We start from the raw sequence: 19,468 nt of genomic DNA on the forward strand, positions 1-19,468 counted from the left end.
AGCTAACTGCAGGAACAGCTTTTAGAAAAATCACAATCTTCTACAATGTCTTCACAAAAGAATGTATTCTAGTTTGTGTAACTTATAAATGTAGTTATAACCACATGCTACCAAAGAAAGCTAAATTAAAAAAAAACCTCTTAAATGAGTAAAACATTTACAATACGTGATTCATTCAGTTTAAACTTAGGTGTGAATATGAACACCTTAGATAAGGTTGTTGGGGACAATAAATATGGAGGCTGTAGCGCAACAAAATTAATTAACAATGTAAAAGGTTGATTCAGAGCTCTGTGTTTTCAATATGCCTGTTTCACTGTGTTGATCAAACAAATAAGTACAAGCAGAGAGTCAGTTCACAGTTCCTTTCAGTCACACACTCCAATCCAATCATTCACAACTTCAGTTTGTCCTACAAATAGCTTGCTTTATAACTGAGGCAGTGTTCATTCATTCTGCCTGTTCTGTGCTCAATACAACACTCCATCACTGGTTATTACAGTTCTGCAACTTATCTCCTCCACCTTCCCAGCCTCTGCCTGCATTAGCTAATTGTTTTCTTTGTTCATTTTGTGTTTATTTAATTGTGGTGGGTTGATTGTATGCATATAAGGCCTCTTCCTCTCTTACAAGTTTGAATTAGGGTTAAGAAAGGAAAGGAGAGTAGAATCTCATTATCTTTTGGTAGGTTAGTCACCACATATATAATTCATATATATATGTATGAATTTGTCATGATTGATAGATGTAGTATCATAGTCAATATAATGTAGTGTCCTGACTGAAAGACATTTGACTGAATTTAAGTCTTCATTTGAATCGCAATCAAGAACCAAGCACTTACAGACAGTTCTGTGCCTGTAAGAAAGAAATATAACTGACATCTTCATTACTTCCAATCTCCAATGAAGTAAGATCCAAGCATTTTTTTGCACCTGTGCACTGCCCCCCCCTCAAAAAAAAAGAGGAAATATGGTCCTCAACATGGAAAAAATTGCTGCAAGGACTGAGGATAGTATATCTTATATCTATAATCTGTGCAACTGCTACAAACAACAATGACTCCAAGAAATCATTTCTCATCTAATTTTTCCACACTATCTTGTAATATCACATTTCTTCTTCGTATACTTATAGAAATTAAACACATCTGGAATTAAAAAAAACACAAAAACCTTTGACATGCAGAGCATCAAACTTCAAAACCATCTCATATTATCAAGCTTCTAAGTTCAAATAGCAACCACACACAGAAGCCAACAAACCCGAAGAAGAAAACAACATTTGGAAGAAGCTTGCACAACTATTGACTCTTTGTGGAATTAGTCGTATTCGCTTGGCAGCATCAGAAGAAATTGAGTTCAAAAGTGGAGGAACATGTAAGTAACACCATCTGATCACAATATCTAAAGCCCTATTTTGTCTGGCTGCTGACTAGTCAAGGAGCTGAAAAGCAATAGCTGAATCAATATTATCCTATTGTCTTATGTTATTTGGTGGTGGTAGTATTGCCTCAAGGTGGAAATGTGTTCTTTGAATTATCTGGTGTGGTGTTTTGTGTGGAGTTTGCATTTTGTGTTCCTGTTTGAGTTTCTTTTAGGTGCTTTGGTTCCTTCCTCCAGCCCAAAGCCTTGTAGTTTAGCTGAGGAGGATTTTTTTTACAGAGATCATATCATGTTTTTTTTTTCTTTACATCAGGGAGTTATGAGCCTCTTTGTGTGTGCAATGCAAATGAAAAGTTCAAAATTTATGCAGACCTTCAAATTAGCAGAAAATGGATATTATTTTGTGTTCTTTAACTTTCCCATTAGTCAGTAATAATCCCTGAGACAAGTGAGGGGCTTGTTCTGAATGTGGTTTGCTTCAAACTCTAGAAAAAGACTCAATGAAATAAGTGGTTTAGAAACTGTATGCGTGTTGTGATTTGATGCTCTTATCCCCATTGTCACCTCATCTTATTTTTGTGGATGTTTTTAACTTGCAGGCTTGTTTGATATTATTTGAGTTTTAAAGTACCCTAGAAATGAATTAAACTTTTGTTTTTTATTTATTTCTTTGACAAAATAAATTAAATAAACAATCTGAACACATTTTTGAAGGCCTAGGTAATGTACTGACACCAGAACAACCACAATAAAGATGTAATTTTCATTATCCGACCATTGAATAGAATACTTGTCAGGTCATTGGAAAGGTGTCATTTCAGGAATAGAAAACACATTCTATGATTCTCTACCTGAGTGCAGTTTTTGTTAAGAGTCACTGGTCATATAAGTATAATAGTCATTTTATTATTTCAGCTTGTCAGAGAGCTACATTTGCGTCACTGTGTAAGCCAAGTCTGTTAATGCGGTCTATTTTAGCAAAATGGATTTGTTATTACCAAGCTGAAGGTGAAAGCATTGTTTTTAGTTTGTCCAGGAATTAAATGGATAACAATATTCAGCTTTTAGAAACGTGATTAATATTTTTCTGCAGTTTGCATTTATACTTCCCCCACGATGTTTAATCAATTGTCATTACCATGTCAAGTACGAAGACAAGAAGATTTAATGTGCTCACAGCTATCCTCCAGAGAACTGCCAATCACCTAACATCTATCTGCATAACAAATGGTTGGCCTCTCTTTACCCTTGGAGTTGAGGGGATATGTCGTGATTGATGGAAATACATTCATATGTTCACATGTGGAGGTCATCACTAAGGAGTGACATTTTCTCTGACAGTGATGGAAGATGAATGAGAGACTCATTTGGTGGGAAGGTATTGAAGAACAGCAACAACCAGGGGGATTTTGCCCACTGAATGCAACATGTGATTTCACAGGTTTAGTCACATGACCTGTGATTATCTTGGTAACATGGAGTTGTATAGAGTTTCAGTTAAGGCACATTTTTATCCAATCCTCTCTATAGGACTATGAACACCAACCTTATGCTGACCTACTTGGTGTATTTCCATCTACACCATGACATTTCTTTGTCAGTTAGTGAAAACTGTTAGGCTAAAAGCTATGATTAATAATGGATGGCTAAACCACTCTTTTCCAAAGATACATAAATAAGTCCACTGATGTGGCACAGCTCAGCACAGTATTCTACACAATGATAAAGACAGAAAAGCAAAATATGAATCTAATTGCAAAATAAATCTGAGCTTCTAAAATAATTCCCCATGTGCTGTCAGTTAATCATACTAATTCAAGTTGACGATTCAAATACTTACTGAAAATAGTGAAGATTTGTAATCATACTGCAGAAAGTAGGATAATTTGCATGGTGCTAAGAGGACATAACAGACTGTAACAGCTGCAATACTTTGAACTAGCAAGCTGATGCCAATTGGCAAAAGTGTGTTTTGGTAGCAGTAATAGATAATTCTTATCTCACAGATCACTAGAAGTTCTCAGTAAAGAAATGTAGTGGACCTTTGACTGAATGGGAATCCCATCTACTGCCTTGCTGTCTGTTTCAACAACTGATGAAAGCAACTTCATATGCCTCAGTTTTCTTTGACTATTACAATTACTGTGATTTGGCAGAATCCACGAATGAGAACCCTGGGAGGGGAGGCTTTGCTTGGCTGTGATATGTCATATGATGTGTTTGTTTTTGCCTACGGCTCTTCTCTAAATCAATTCCTGGTGTAAACCAAAGACTATCTCTGCAATTATTCATAATTCAGGAGTCATCTTCAACAAACAATTGACAAACAATAATTAGCAACATGGGCAGAGCAATTCACTGAGTAATTTAGACTTTTGCACACAGTGTGATTTCCCAAAAAATTAAATATTTATTGGTGTTCTTTTTTTTTTTCTTCTTTTTTTGTGTTCCATACATTTGCAAGTTAAGATCAACATGGATTAGGTTGGGATATCAGGAGGAAGTGATCAGTCCATTTATCATGTGTTATCCCACAAAACCTCCCCCTCCTAAATGGACACAACCGTTATGCAGGGACTATTTCTCCAATCTTTCCACAAAGGAAATAAATTATCAAACATCTCAGGATATAAAATGAATTCAACATATTGTACACATTCACACACACAAAAAAAATAAAAATAAAACTAGAATACATATTGGCTTCCTGTGGCACAAAGCTGACCACCAGCCAACCCCGTAAAACAGTCATTTTGTTCATCTTAATTCACTGTTGCGGTTTGTGCCTTATTGCCTTACAAATGGCTGTGGAGAGGGTATGAAAGGACACTGTTTACGCGCAGTTGTCCACAGTTTGTGACCTCAGAACCTCCTTTTTATAAATCACCACAACTCAGCAAAAGTATGTCAGCCTCAGCTATTCAGAATGAACTGGTAGTTTCTTTCTGCTGCTGTTCCTTTGTTCCTATTTCTCTATGCTTTTCTTCTATCTGTCTTGAGTTGGTTATTTTACAAAAGTGGTAATAGAAAATAAATACAAATATTTTCAACAATGTAGTTTTTATATGACCAAGATGTCACATCCTCAGTGTTTTATGTAGTCCGCTGGCGCTGCAGTTCTCATTTCTTTCTGTAGTCTCCTCCTTTGTAGTGTCCTCTTCCCTCACTTTTTCCTTAGCATTTCAGCAGCGTTCACTGTTGCAGTCAACACATAGATCAAATAAATAAATAAATTAACTTTTAATTAAATCAAATAAATACATGACAATTTTCTCTTAAATAAGTGGATGTTTTTCAGACTATTTGCCTCTGTATGGATGAATCCTGCAAAAGTAATGCTAATATTCTCAACTCTGGAATCAGTCTCATTACTTCAAATAAAAGTTTTCATTTTGAGAGACAAACTCTCCCTTCCCACATTTCTGAATGGCAGATTTGGATATCTTTTAGTCGCTCCTTTTCCCAGTACAATTACAACAGTAACACTCTCAAAGTGAAGCAAGACTCCAAAACAGAAGTAAAAAAAAGAAAAATCAAAGCAGTTCAAAGTCTGCAACTGGAATTTTTCAAAAGGAGATAAGAAGGTGGTACTCTGGTTTTAATGAGTACACAGTGTTGGCTCTGATGATCTCAGAAGAGTGCCACAGGGTGAGAAGAGTAGACAGAGGAAGAGGGAGAAAAAGTGAGTGTTTAACTGTCTCTCTGTTGAGGAGAAGCTGTGCTAGGAGCCTTCCTCTTCAAGGTTTCCTGGAGCATAGTAGCCTGCCAGCTGCCTGAAGCGTGGTCCCCAGTCGCTGAGGTAGGAGAAATCCTGCTCCGAGGTGGTGGACAGTGTGTGGATTGAACTGAGTGAAAGCGCAGGTGAACTGGTGCCCTCAAAGGCATATGTCTGGAAGGAGTCATATGGAGGCACCGACAAGTCAGCGTCGGCCTGCTCCACCTTCTTTCGGATGTAGCCTTTGAAAAGAGAGAAGTCTGTCGCTGTTACTGCTGCTGCAGCTCCATCTGAACCCCCACCTCTTCTGTTTCCTTGTATCCATTGTGGCAAGGAGCGAATGTCCGGGCCAGAGTCACAGCTCTTGGCCTCTGGGAAATCATAGAGGTTCCTCAAAGCACTCATATCATATGCCTGCGTGTCCTGCTCCCCTCCGCCCTCATCATTGTATTTGATGACGTTATCTCTCATGTCTTCTTCATCTTCTGCCATCCTCTGGCCCTTCCTGTGGCGTTTTAGGGTTAAGATCAGCAAGACAAGAACTGATGGAAAGAGAGCAAAAGAGAGAAAAGGAAATGACACAGGGAAAAATAGTTAAAATGTCTGCAGGATAAATCAACAGTTCGGTAAAGAAAACTCTTATCAAATGTTGCATCTTCACACAATGACACAGCATACAGATTAAATGTGATTTTTTTTTTTTTGAGGGGGGAGACTTTTCGTTGAACACAAAAAAAGAGATTCTTATTTATTTTTTTGAGAAAAATTACATCAAACCCAGATTCAAGGCAGATAAAAACCTCGACTACAGAAAATAATTGCACTAAAATGTGCATGTCAAACATGAACAGCAATTGATGGATTTGCCAGTACTTTTTTCTCTGGAAAGTTTAGAACTACTTTCTTCCATTGTAACTTTCTCCTCTCAGAAGATAATATATTATAAAGTTTTACATTTCAAATGCATGAGCATTGATTTTTCACAAGTCTGATTGCCTTGCCCAGAAATATGATTTGAAAGACCTAATGGTGGCCCATCTGTATATCAATACTCATCCATGTCTAATGAAAACAAGACTTTGCAGTTCTTAAACTTGTAAAAAAAAAAGATAACAAAAAAAAATCAAGTCTAATACAAGAGAGAAATACACCAAAAACGTTTGAAGAAGGAAAAAACAAGCGAGAAGGAGCATTATAGACTAATGAGACAAGAGGAAAACAAAGGTTGTATGCACACATAAATCAATGAGGATTTAATTTTTGCTCAGACATTTTAAGCATAGCCCATTTCTCTGATCAGATTTAGCTCAAACATCGACATGCCCCATCTGAAACTTCCAACAGATTTGTAACAACGCCCAATGTATTTCTTTTTGTTTTTACAGGCAGTTATTGATGAATAACATTAATTACACAAAGTAAAGAGTGTGAGAATGATAAGGAAGAACTCTATCTGTAAAAGAAGGATGCCTATCAAGTCCATTTTTTCATCAAGTACTTAATTAGCAAAGAAGAATGTGGACATAGACTAATGTACAGTATACAATAAACACTCTCAAACAGAAACTCTTTTTACTGTGGCTAGGACTAATAGTTTAGATATGATAATTCCTATATAAATTCATTAATAGGAGAAAACCCAAGTACAAAAATGAATGTACTTTCAGGAAACTAAATGGTAAAGCAAAACTGACATAACATCCAGAAGTGAAGTTTGTACAACTACAATTTAACAGTGTTTATGGGTTCTTGGCTAAAGCAACAATTCTATGAAATGAAAGTGATACTGAATTCTTGTACCTTTTCATTTGGCTTGAATTTACAATTGTGGGAAGTCAATTGATTCCTTGTTTCACAAAAGAAATTTCCATGCACTGCATACAAAGATCTCAACTGGTAGCACATTGTTTTAAAAAGCAGTTAGGCAATTATTCGCTACAAAGGACAGTTACATTTTAGTAATTCTTGTAGATGCCGAGAAAAACTGAACATGGGTCATAGAATTACTCGTCATGAATAATTACAGTATAATAATAAGTGATAAATCAGTGGATGTTACTCTTAAAAAATTGTCAGCAGGACCCGTTTTGTTTCTTTGCCAGCTACTGACTACTTCTCCACATTATCACAAATACAGCATCCTCCCTTAAGCAGGCACAGTGAGCAACTACTTTAAAGTGATGTCAGTAAGAAGACACTTAGATATATCATTAACAAGTAGGCACCATGAATCATCTGGAACAGATAGCTCATTGCCAAAAACAACAGTGAAGTCTACAGTAATTAAAAAAGACCATCAATTAAAATTGGGGCTATGCTGACCCATCAGGATACACCTCCATAGAGTGTGAAAATAAAATATGGCTTCAATGTTTCATGGTCAAACTAGAAGATGTCAGACCCTCATGAACTGTGTACAGGAAATTCGCACATGCTAAAGCACATCGAGTACTTTTATTTATTTTGTATGCATGGAAAGAAGCCCTATGCCAAATGTACCCTTTCCTAGGAGGTCAGATGTGATAATGAATCACATTATTCTCCAAAACAACGCACCAAAATGAAAAAGACAAAAAAAAATGTGCAAATGTTCTATTGTTGCTTCTAGTAATTGTCTTGGTTTTGTATAGGCAGCGTAAAAGTAACTTATTGGGTGAAAACGTTCATATGCTCTGTGACTAGAGAGCTGTGCCAGACCAAAAAGCCTAGCTGATCTTGAATGAGGATTTCATACAGTATCTCTAAGTGATAATGGCGTTCTCCTCTAACATTGTTTGCTGGGCTCCACTGGGTAAGTAGTGTCTGTAACTATTGTGTTTATTCTTCTCCTCTATGAATGGGGTAAATTAATTGCCATGAGACTGAAGAAAAAGTCATGCTTTGTGGTAATCTGTAGCACACACTGCCATGCATACTAAACAAGCAGTAAGACAATTACTCTAAATTCCCGCTAATGAGAAGAGTAATAGGGGATGGAAAACTTGGCATTATGAGCACCCTCCTTAGTGCAGATCAGTAAATTGTGTTAAAGAGTGTGTGACATTATGTGGCATTCTGATGAAAAGATGATCAGACAACTTGACGTTTGACATAATTTTCCTTACGGACGATTGTCACTACCTTTGAGGTATGCACATGCTTACATTTCAGACCCCTGTAAACTTATTGAACAAGGTGATTAGAATAGCTTTGGAGATGTCCATAAAAACACCATGTACTGAATATACTGTTGCAGGAAGCATATGCACCCGTGTATACCTAACCCCTATACATACAAAGCTGATACCCATGTGTACAGATGTTGCGATGAGTGTTCCTGACAAGACTGTTAATTTCCCCTTGGGCTGCGCTGGTTGCCCTCACGCGGGAGTTCATCACAAGCAGATGGGATGTAATTGGAATAGATGCATGCAGATGCTGCAACGCTGTGGAATGGATTCATCTCATCAGGACTATAAATGAACTGATGGAAGGACTGTTTGTTTGTAAGGTAATTAGGCAGAAATATGTTTTCATTTTCCTCATCATCCAGCGATTGATATAATAGAGGTGGCCCAGCCTCTGGAGGGAGATAGTGCTATCCAATTGGTTATATGGTTATTGTAAGGGTGGAAGGGAGCGTAAGAATTGTATGTATAGGTGTAAAAGAAATTGTACACACAATAACAGAGCACAAAGGAATCAGATAGCATCAGAGTTAAGAGGTGCAGAATGATTTGCCTCTGAGCCTTCATGTGGGCACAAGCACTTTTTGGGTGTGCATATGTGTTACAGTAAGTAAGAGTGTGGCGCTATGAGGCTGAAATGATAAGATTTCTGTCAGATGCTTCAGTCTCGTGTTTTTATTCACACCACATGATAGTTGTGAAAACAGTGCTCATAACCCTGATCCTGACTCCTGCAGCCCTGAGATTTCACTGTCATGATGACAAGCAAATAGATGTTGCATCTGAGTCGTTCCTTTAGTGCTTTGATGTTAGAAAATGGACAGTGCACCTCATCAGAGTGCCATGGAATTGGCACGATTTACAATTACTGGCATCACTGGAATCAGCATGGCATTTCAATATCAGATGAAACATGAGAAACTACATCATGCATGTTTTATGTCATCCCAGCCAATGTAAAAAAGAAATTCAGTAGAACTGTTTTCTGCTTAGGATCTTGCTTTCTGCTATTTAATGTCCAAAAAACAATTTTCAACATATGAAGAGGTGCCACCAACCCCAAAACACCGAAACCGTGATATTTTTTTAGAGTGAGCAAGTTGCCTCATATTTGTACATAACATTTTTGTTGAGGCTTTTAAAACCATGCTGAATAAATGATGCTCTGCTTTTGAAGTTCACTGTAGTAGATGGCTGCGTTAATGGAGACATACTTTTAACAACTCTCATTAGAGGAGCTCCTAAAGAAAATAAGGAGCAATGTTAGTCACAGCTAAAGATGTGTGGTGTCACTTCATCCATCACTCACTGCCTGCACAATGTTCGATGTGTATAGGTACATGCGGGGGAGGCAAAACACTGTGACAACATTGCTGTCTCTTGTTACAATTACGGTGAGGGGAGAGAGAGAAGAGAACTCATAAAATTTTCAAATATGGCAAAACCAAACATCTCTGGTATCTGAGGGAAGTGTGTGTATGTATGGGTATGTTAGTGTGTGGATGTGTGTACAATTTAAGCTTGTTTGGAAAGCCTTGTCCATCTAAAGCCTCCCGTGTGGAGTGACGTAAGTGCTGAAGCAGCTCTTTTGCCTGTTTGCACTTTCTAAGCTCCCTCCACTTCACTTCCATTCATTTCATCTCTGCACGTCTTCCATGGATCAAAGTGACTTGATATCATTCATAAAACCAGGCAGCGTCTGCACTCCTGTTTAAACAAAAGCTTTCTTCTCATAAAAGCAGACAAAATGTCCAACAGTAAGAAAGATAGATCTCGTTTTAATGTAATTCATCTTTTCTTATCTTTTTCTGCCAATGTAATTTGCAATTTCAGTCATAAATTAAATGTATAACTTCTAAAAATAGTTGGCTGCGTGATTTTCTGTACAGAAGATTTTAAGTTGAGTCTATACATGCATCCCTCAAACTTTCTCTAGAACATCTCACTAATGAATGAGATATTCCTGGTGGACCGACTGGAGTAGTTGAACTTAGCACTGACCCTAGAACAGCAATACTAATCAATTGTGCTTATCCATCCATCTAGCCATCCGTCGTACATCCAGCCATTTATTACTCGTGAATCCATGCATATATACATAAAGTATAGTATAGTGTTTATTCATGAGTGCATTTATCAGCTTACCTATGAGGATGAGCATGCAGACCAGAAGTGCTATGAGTGCCCCAGGGCTAAGAGCTGCACTCATTACATAGGCTGTTGCATTGCAGGACTGGATGGCTCCCTCTGTGTTACGAAAGGAAAACAAAGCATTCATTGAACAGATTTGACATCAGCGTTGAGTCTGTTCACTGGACAAGGACTAAACACTGTGTTATCAACAATAAAATCAGTAGTTTACAATGCTTTTTTTTCCCACAAGCCTGGGATCTATACAGAAGGCCATTTATCTACAGATATTGTGTCCTAATGTTGTTTTGCTTTCCATAAATTTAAGCTGATAAGAACTGTTTGCTAAGCAAAACCGTAACACAATGACCTTTCAATATCGCTGCTGCTGATGCAGAGGGTGACAGTGATGTTAATGTTAATAATGTTGAAGCTCCCACAATAGCTCTCACCTGTGTCACAGCCACAGACATGGATGGTCAGAGTGCCTGTGGAGCTGAGGGAAGGAGGCCCGCTGTCAACCACTAGAATAGGCAGGAAGTACACATTCTGCTCATGACGGTTAAAGCCTGACCTCTGGGTACGGATGCCAGCTGTGTTGTCTGTGTGGGTGGTGTGAGTTAGTTGGAGAGATGTTGGAGTCATAGAGACAAGATAAAACAAAATTAAACACAAGCAACTTCATGTTTGAAGAATAAAGACTTTTTTTGTCTGCTCATTATCGTCTGGTTTTTATGCAGTTGTAATAGCGTTGATAAATCTCCAAGCATTGAGCACTTTTATTACTTTTCACTCTCTCTTTTGTACTGATGTTTGGTTTTAAATCGTCTGCTTTCATTTCAAAGGTGTTGATTATGTATGAGGCTTTAACATTATTAAAATGTGCCGAAAAGTCATACTTTTCAAGACTTGACACTTGGCAGTGTAGCATTGATAGCAGTGAAAATAACTTTGGAGGAAATTGGAGAGTGCTCAATACCTGTAAAACAGCAATTTCCCGCAATGCATAGATCAAGACTGCAGACAGAAGGTGGACTTACATGTTTCGGAGACTTAACTACTTTTCAGTCATTAACATTTGTTTTATGTTTTTTCTAAAGCAAACAAAAAGCAGAGAGACAATGACAGCGAGAGCCACTGTTTGAAATTAAACTCAACTGGCCTGTATATGAGCTCTCTGCCTGAGACATAGATAAATGTAACACAGAATACAGGATGAGGCTTTGACAAATAGAGTCAGAGTGGCTTGTGGGTAGACTTGCATAGAGGATAGAAAGTAATTCATCTCCCTGAACATACATCACTGTTATCCATGTCATCCTAGAACTCCTCTGGCACATGTAGAACAATTTTCATATTACAGTTTATGTACAGGAATGTTACACCCTTCACTTTGTCCTTTTGACTTTTACACAGTCTTCTCTGCCACAGCTGTTTGCTTAAAAGGTTACCACTAGACATGTGAACACAAAAATAGACATCTTACATAGTTTTGAATCTAAACTAATACACTTGAAGACTTGAAAATGTTTAATGTTGCAGCATGACTTCACTCAGTATGGTTGTTTGCAAAGTTGAATTGAAAGTTCAACCTGGCCATTTAACTGTCCTTGTCCCTTTATACACACACAGGAAGGGAATGAAGTTATTGACTGAAGTATGTCCAATGTTGCTCTGGACTGTCTGGGAAAACGTTGAAGACACCCTGCCACTTCTAACTTTCTCTGTGGGAGATCATTGACATGTAAGAATAACTAAATTTATCACAAGTAAGATAATTTTTAACAGTAGTTTTAGCATCTGATTCACAATTTTTAGAAAAATATGTGGAGGAGTACAGCTTTATTTGGAATAAGGTTGTATTACTATACACACAGACTTTACTGTTTTTACAAATTGTACCAAGAGCTGGAGCTTTGAAGCATGAACAGAGAGCCTAGGTACATTTGAGCATATGCATGCAGAGAGATTTGATCCCAGACTACATTATCTCGGTCTTGAGACTCCCTCTGTTCTTGAGATATTTGATTCTGTACAATTTCAGTTGGAGTAACACATTTACATACAGTCTAAAAGTCAGGGGTTGGTCTGACTAACACAACTTCTTTTATTTTCTAATGTAATGTAAACGTGCTGACTGGATCCAAAGCAGCAGTCGGTGTTATTTTCCTGATTTGGAAACACACAGAAAGAAAATTAGCATTCTAACACAGGGATCCCCAGCAGCTGCATCCCTGAGTGACAATGGACCACAAAACATGTGTTAGCGAGTCATGAAAGGTTTGGCAAAAAAAATAAAAAATTTAAATCTAGTTAATAAGGAAATAACAGCAGACAGAAATTCTTCCACATTATTATTATACGCAGCATTGTTTCTTTAGCTGCACCTTAAAGGCTAATGAGCAATCACATGGGTTTGACCCCATCTGAATGTTCAGCTGAATCGCGAAAAAAAGATCAACTCCATAGAAATTATTGCAGGCTAAAAATGTAATTTTCCTTTTGAACATCTCTCCCAGTATTCTAGATCAAAGTAAAAAGAGGTTATCGAGCCACAGAACACTCAAACTACAAACATGCAGTGGTTGTCGCCCGCATTTATCCCTTGACTGGACCATCATTGGAGGGAAAGAGTTTCAGGGGTTCTGATTCTTTATTATTTGTTTCAGTACAACACAGCTACCTGTATTCTATTGAATTATATGTGCAGTTTTCCAAAGTATGGATTTTCTTTCTTTCTGCTGTCCCTAGTACATCCCTTTTGTGCACACTTTATAGATGAGTCCTGCAGTGACAGTCATAACAAAATTACTTCTAGAGTGTTTGGATCACACAAAATTCCCAAAAAATATTATGTTCTATCCTCACCTTTGTATAATTATAATATTTCTCTCTAAATATAGGTATTCTTAGGGTAAGATGCTGGTCGATTGTCATGTAATAGCATTTTCATTTGTTTGTTAGATCCAGTTTTCCCACACAGACTGCCTACAAAGACTTTATACAGTTTAGCAGCATGGAGGAAATGCCCTGTCATCATTGTCTGTCAAGGCTTGGAAACTGAACACAATGTGAAGGTATGATGACGGAGAGAAGAAATGACAGATAGAAAGTGACAGTTTGACAAATGTGTCCATTTAAAGAGACACTAGAGTGGAAATAAAAAGTTGTCGTTGGATTAAAAGTCTGGGTGGTTTTTTGTTTGCTTTCTACCAAAATATGTAAATGAGGGTTTGTGGGAATTAATAAAAATATATAATTTAACTGCATATTTCTATTTATACATGTGTTGGCAAAACGGAATAGCAGGTGTAAATCTAATACAATATATTGCGATTATTGTTCAATCTACCTAATCAGCTAGGTTTCGCCTTTCTAACTTTGTTTCTAAATCAAACAATACGTAGCTGGATTTAGACAGAAAATGGATAAAAAATTAAAGTGGAGACTGCTGATCGTTTGTAATTTGTGTACTCATGAAAAACAACTGAGCAAAATAGTTGTCATGCTTTGCTCATCCCCTTCCCATCCAATAACATGTTTAAACAGCATGTGCACATACATTACAAAAGGCTTGCAGTATGCACCTTTTCATTCACATACATATGAACAGGACAACAGCAGACCTGCCTTCACACGGTGACATTTCCCTGGCTCAGGCTGCTCCCCTGACATTTTCCTGGTGTCAGATCAATCTTTATTTAGCCAGATGTCACATTTACTTAGATAGACATCTCTAAACAAAGGATCTGCAAGCATGTATGCATAAACACAAACAAGATTGAAAAAGCTCATCTTCCTGACAACGCAAAGTCATCACTGGGGAACAAAGTGATTTAAATGTTTTTTTAGGGATAAATGCTGCCTATAATACAATTTTCTTTACACTTCTTTACAAAATAATTCTACATCTGTTTAAATTTCAGAGTCATCAAGAAAAGGTTTTGATCATGTGATTTCCAAAATGTTCTATCAATATAAATTCTATTAGTTTAAAAAAAAAAAAAAAAAAAAAAAAAAAAATATATATATATATATATATATATATATATGTGTGCGTGTGTGTGTGTATAAAGGCTGGCATTGCCAAGAGCACTCACAAGCACCAATGGCTGTTTAATGAACGTATTGATAAACTAGATAATAGGTAATTCTGAATACAGTGGAGGGAGGGTTAAAAATGTAAAGAAAGAAACATTAAAATCATGTGATGACATGGCTCTGTTAGTAGCTATCTTAGTAGCTAGAATCAACTTGGAACAGGCTCAAGCACCTGTCTTGAACCAGCTTTAGAAAAGTAAATGTTCTTTTGTCTCAAAAGCAAATGGTAATATTATCTGATGGCTGATATGGAGGGAGAGACAGTCATAAATGCAGTTGTTTGCATTTTCCCCATTTGATGTGGGAAAAGGTGTTTATAGATGTTATAGTCTCAAAATCTTGTTATGCTGACAATACCAACAGCTGTAGTTACTCAAATATGTGTCTTCAAGCACATGGAAAATTATTCTTTTACCTTTGACATCCCACAAAGTGAAGTGACGATTGCTGGAGGCTTCAGGTGCCAGAGTGAAGTAGAAGCGATGCCCGGATTGTGGCTCATCTTTATCCACCACACTGATGGTGTGAATTAACTAAGGACAGAGAAACAAAGCATAAAAAGAAATAAAGGGACAAGAAAGAAAAATTAGATTTCTACTCAGATCTACTCAATGGGAACAATGAAACAAATGTAAAAAGCACTTCATATTTCAAATGCCTTGCTCGCAAGGGAGGGAGTCAGATGGAACGAAATGCTACAAACTGCTACTTGCTGTTAAAGAGTAGATCAAAGGGGCTACAGTAAAAAATAAGAAGAAAAGTTCCTCTCAGAAGGCTGACACGGCATTACAGAAAGTGTCTCAATGTTAGAAATTCAAAACTATCTTTACATAGCCTCTTTTAAGCAGAAAAAGACAGACACCCTGTGAGGTTGTCATGTTTGCTCTAAGATCGAGCAATGTCAAAATGGAGATGAGCAGAGGATGAGACAGAGGGACACAAAGACTTGTGGGAGATGTAATCGCATCACATGCGTGAGTGATTAACATACAGAGAAAAAAAAAATCAACCGTCATTCAATTTTGAAAACTCTGTGTGGATACAATAAAGGTGTGGTGGAGCTCAACCAACATCAAACAGCCCCTGGAGATCCTTTTACCTTTTCATGAAATTGACAATTCATCCTCCTCTCTCGCTATTACTCTGCAGCCATCATCAAACCACAAGCTGATAAATGGTATTTTCTCATCACATCTGTCTGCTCTGTTTCCTCTGCCAGCACTCGACATATGAGCCCGCATTCTTATTATTTTGATTTCCTTCACCTTTGTTTACTGCATACTTGCACGAGAAGAAAAACAACACCAAAAGTATTCGATGCTGTAGCTGAATAGAATCGATCATAGATGCTGCAGAGATCACTAGGTAAAAAAATGAATATGGGATGTGTTAAAATTTGTTTTAAAATGTCAGTTATATTCTATCACATTCATGTTTTTAAACTTACATGTAAACTATGTGAACTGAAAAGGGGAACTGTAAGTACTTTTTCTAATTCTCATTCATTTTCACAAAAATATTTAGTTCATCTGCAATAATTTAGTTGAGTGGGACCTTTGACTGATTCTTGCCTGCCTTTAGCCGTGCAAGCTATGGCACTTCTATTCATTGTGTGAGTGAAAGAGATTTTGCAAGAATATCTTATCAAGAGTTTAAGACTTTGACCACCTTGCTTTAACTATCATTAGATTTTCAGTGTGATCATTGGATCTACTTTTAGAAAACAAAAAGAAAAAAAAAACAACTTCACCAGACTTTTTCAACAAATATTTAACAAATGCTGCAAAAGCATTAAAGAAACGGCTGTGCTTAGCATAAATTCTAAAGCTTCATTGACATAATAATGTTAATTGATTCTTGAGTTCCACACTACTGTATGTCAAAAATCAGTCAGGGCAAATGCCCACCCATGACACGTGTGTGCTAACAGTTGATATAACTAAGCGTCACATTATCAAATAACATACTTTTATTAGTTTATGAGGTCACTCACACAGTGCGGTTGTATGTACAGTTGAGTTAAGCTATGGTTGGAGTTCGACATTTCTAAACAATAGGACCACTGTCTTTGTCCCAGTTTATATGGAACTGAGTTACTTACCTAACTGTCTGTGCTGTATATCTGTAGTCACAGGTAGACAGCACATTGAGTTGTAAAACAGGTGACTGCTAGTGCTGCAAACTCATCAAATCCTGCAGTTCTAAAGTGTTCCCAGTAATTCACAGGTTATGTCTGTTTTGCTCCATCCATACAAAAACTAACTGCAATAGTTCATTCTACTCCCATCAAATGATTTTTGTCTGGGAAAGTGTCCTCCTGGAGTTTTCACCACCTGGCACCTACCCAAAGTTAAAAAGTTTTGAATTCAACTTATGCGATACAATGCTTAATTAATGAGCTTTAGACATGCTTGTAGGTGCATTTTTATTCTTGTTGACAGAGCCAGGAAAGCTGTTTTTTAAGTTGCATGCTAGCTTAAGTAAACTCTCTGCTTATGGCAGATTTTGTCATTTTGTCACCTCATTTTGCTTATGGCATTTTGTCACCATCTCATTACAATTTACAAAAAAAGCAGAGTGCTGCCACTTTATTTAGGAAGTCTCTATTGTCTATATTTCTGTTTATGCCTATCTGACATCTTTATAATAGTTAAACCCACTCATGTCAGTCTTTTCTAATACTGGCAGCATTACTAATGCAACCAGCCATTCACATTATAGCTTACAGTATTCTTAAGGGCTTTCATTCTAAGTAAAGGATCTTCCCACTAAAAGCACAACAGTACTAAGTGATTTGTATAAGGAGGAGTGGCATAATGCTAAAGAGGATGGAGAGGCTCAGTAAAAATGTTTTCATTACGAAATATATTCTTAATAAACCACGACTGTATCAGTTGGAAACGGCTGGGGAAAGAAACTGAGGGTAACAATCTCTCTTAAATCCAGCCCTGGCTTTTCTTATATTTGTAGAACTTTTTAAGAACGGCATAAAATTATTTTGGGCTTTGAGGATTCATTTTTCTTTTCTTTTCTTTTTCCTTTCTTTCTTTCCTTTTGAGAGTCCATCCTTGTACCGTAAGTGCTCTTTTTAAAACTGTTAACAAAGACAGGTTTTATCTTGCTCCTTCAATCTCTGTTGGACATTCTCACACATACTCAGGGGAACTGCTGCCAAATTCAGTACAGACACACATGACAAACAACTGCTAGTGAGTGAAGCATTTTTCAATATGATTAAAGTAAGTTGTTCAGTGACTGGAATTACTTTGTCTGGTTTTGCAAAAGCTCAAAGCTCAGATGAGACTGAGAGAAATATCTACAGCAATTACTCAGCTTTTGTAGCAGCAGGCTCATCTTTCAGGTGCAGGATACTGAATCCCTCTTTGCTCTCTTTTCTCTTCCACCAGTTTGCCTGTTAAGTCAGTTCATCCCTCTGTCTCTATTCATCCCTAGGTGGATTTCTGTCAAAATATATGAAAAATCCTAATTGAATTCTAAGAAAATCCCTAAAAGGATATGTTGTACATTTCTTTGTTGTACTTCTATGCAATTTGTAAAGGGTTGGTTCATTGTAGTAAACGCATATTATTATTATTATTATTGTTATTATTATTATTATTATCATTATTATTATTGTTATTATTATCATTATTATTATTATTATTATTATTATTATTATTATTATTATTATTATTATTAATTAAAAATGCACCTGTCAAACCTTAGACAAGGAAGATAATAAAATTTCAACATAATGACTTGGTGACAGGGAGCTCAGTGGACAATGGATATTGAGACTTTTGAAAAACTATTCTGACATTACAACCATTTGCTCAGAAGAGCTCTAGTAACAATGCTGTTTGCAACTGTAATTCATGTGAATTCTGTATATCATGACCTGGTCACTAAACTTGTTTCCAGTTAGTGCCATTTATCTTTTGTTGATATCCCACTTTTCTAACACTACTAAGGACATATACTCTTATGCTATATCTTAATGGACACAAAATGTTCATACAGACAGCTTGATGTAAACACGACTTTACAGATTTTTTTTTTCTGATTCTTGATCCTTTGAAATCATCCAATTTTCACAAAGAAATGTGTCCTTCATTCCACCTCCATCTGCAAACTGACTAATTAAGGAATAATACAGTTTCTAAACCTCACTCCTGTCTCACACATAAAGATATTTGATTTCTTGTGTATTGTGTGCCTTTCTCTGAGACAGTCTTATTTGTGGTTCTGCACACGACTGAATTATGAGTGGAGCATATGCATTACTGTGACTGAGCCGCTGACGATCACATTTAAGGGCCACAGTTGTACCTTCACAATAAACGGATTCTCAACATTGAGTTTGCATCACAGACACACAACAGGCTTAGTCATACCCATGGCTCAAGGACGCTGTTTGGGATAATATGGCTTACTTTGTAATTACAAAATGCTGCGGCATGATTTCAAGGTTTATGACACGCATCTTCCGTGGAGCTCTGCAAAATATGCACTTGGGAAATGTGGTAATACCAGGAATTATGGACAGTGTTTCTACAGAAACATTCAAAATCTTAATCATATTTTAAATTTCTACAGTTTTATAACCTGTGATGTTTGGAATTTGCAATCCAGACTAACACCATAATGGCAACACGCAACCTCATGCAATACATTATAATGCAGTGTTATATGTTTTCAAATTACTTGTGTTTAAGGTGATGTCAGAATACACTATTTTGTACTGTTTACCACCAGTCAGTGCTACACAAAATGTGCAATTTTATCACATCTATTTACCTGGACTGTTGTAAAGATTTTTCAGATGATATGATGGTTATCAAAAGACAAAGCTGGTATTTGTATCCAATATCACTACTGCTATTGTTTTGGCTCTGAATATGAGCAGGTAATGTTTCCATTACAAATGGCAAACAATTGTAAAAAGTATTTCAGAGGCAAACATTAAAATG

The 19,468-nt window shown here is 36.8% G+C and overlaps 1 protein-coding gene across 1 annotated transcript in view; it reads right to left on the reverse strand.

Moving 5' to 3' along the window:
- Positions 1-4,675: 4,675 nt before the first annotated feature.
- Positions 4,676-19,468, reverse strand: part of LOC140303139 (cadherin-22) — a 148,303-nt gene continuing 133,510 nt past the window's right edge. Inside the window, exons 11-14 of the mRNA XM_072381771.1 lie at positions 14,914-15,031; positions 10,850-10,999; positions 10,413-10,514; positions 4,676-5,642 (exon numbers count right to left, since the gene is read on the reverse strand). Of these exons, the coding sequence (XP_072237872.1) occupies positions 5,107-5,642; positions 10,413-10,514; positions 10,850-10,999; positions 14,914-15,031 (906 nt within the window). The 3' untranslated portion in view covers positions 4,676-5,106. The remainder of the gene's footprint in view (positions 5,643-10,412; positions 10,515-10,849; positions 11,000-14,913; positions 15,032-19,468) is intronic.

Source organism: Leuresthes tenuis, unplaced genomic scaffold (assembly GCF_036924035.1).
Source record: "Leuresthes tenuis unplaced genomic scaffold, fLeuTen1.0.hap1 SCAF_3, whole genome shotgun sequence".
NCBI lineage: Eukaryota > Metazoa > Chordata > Actinopteri > Atheriniformes > Atherinopsidae > Leuresthes > Leuresthes tenuis.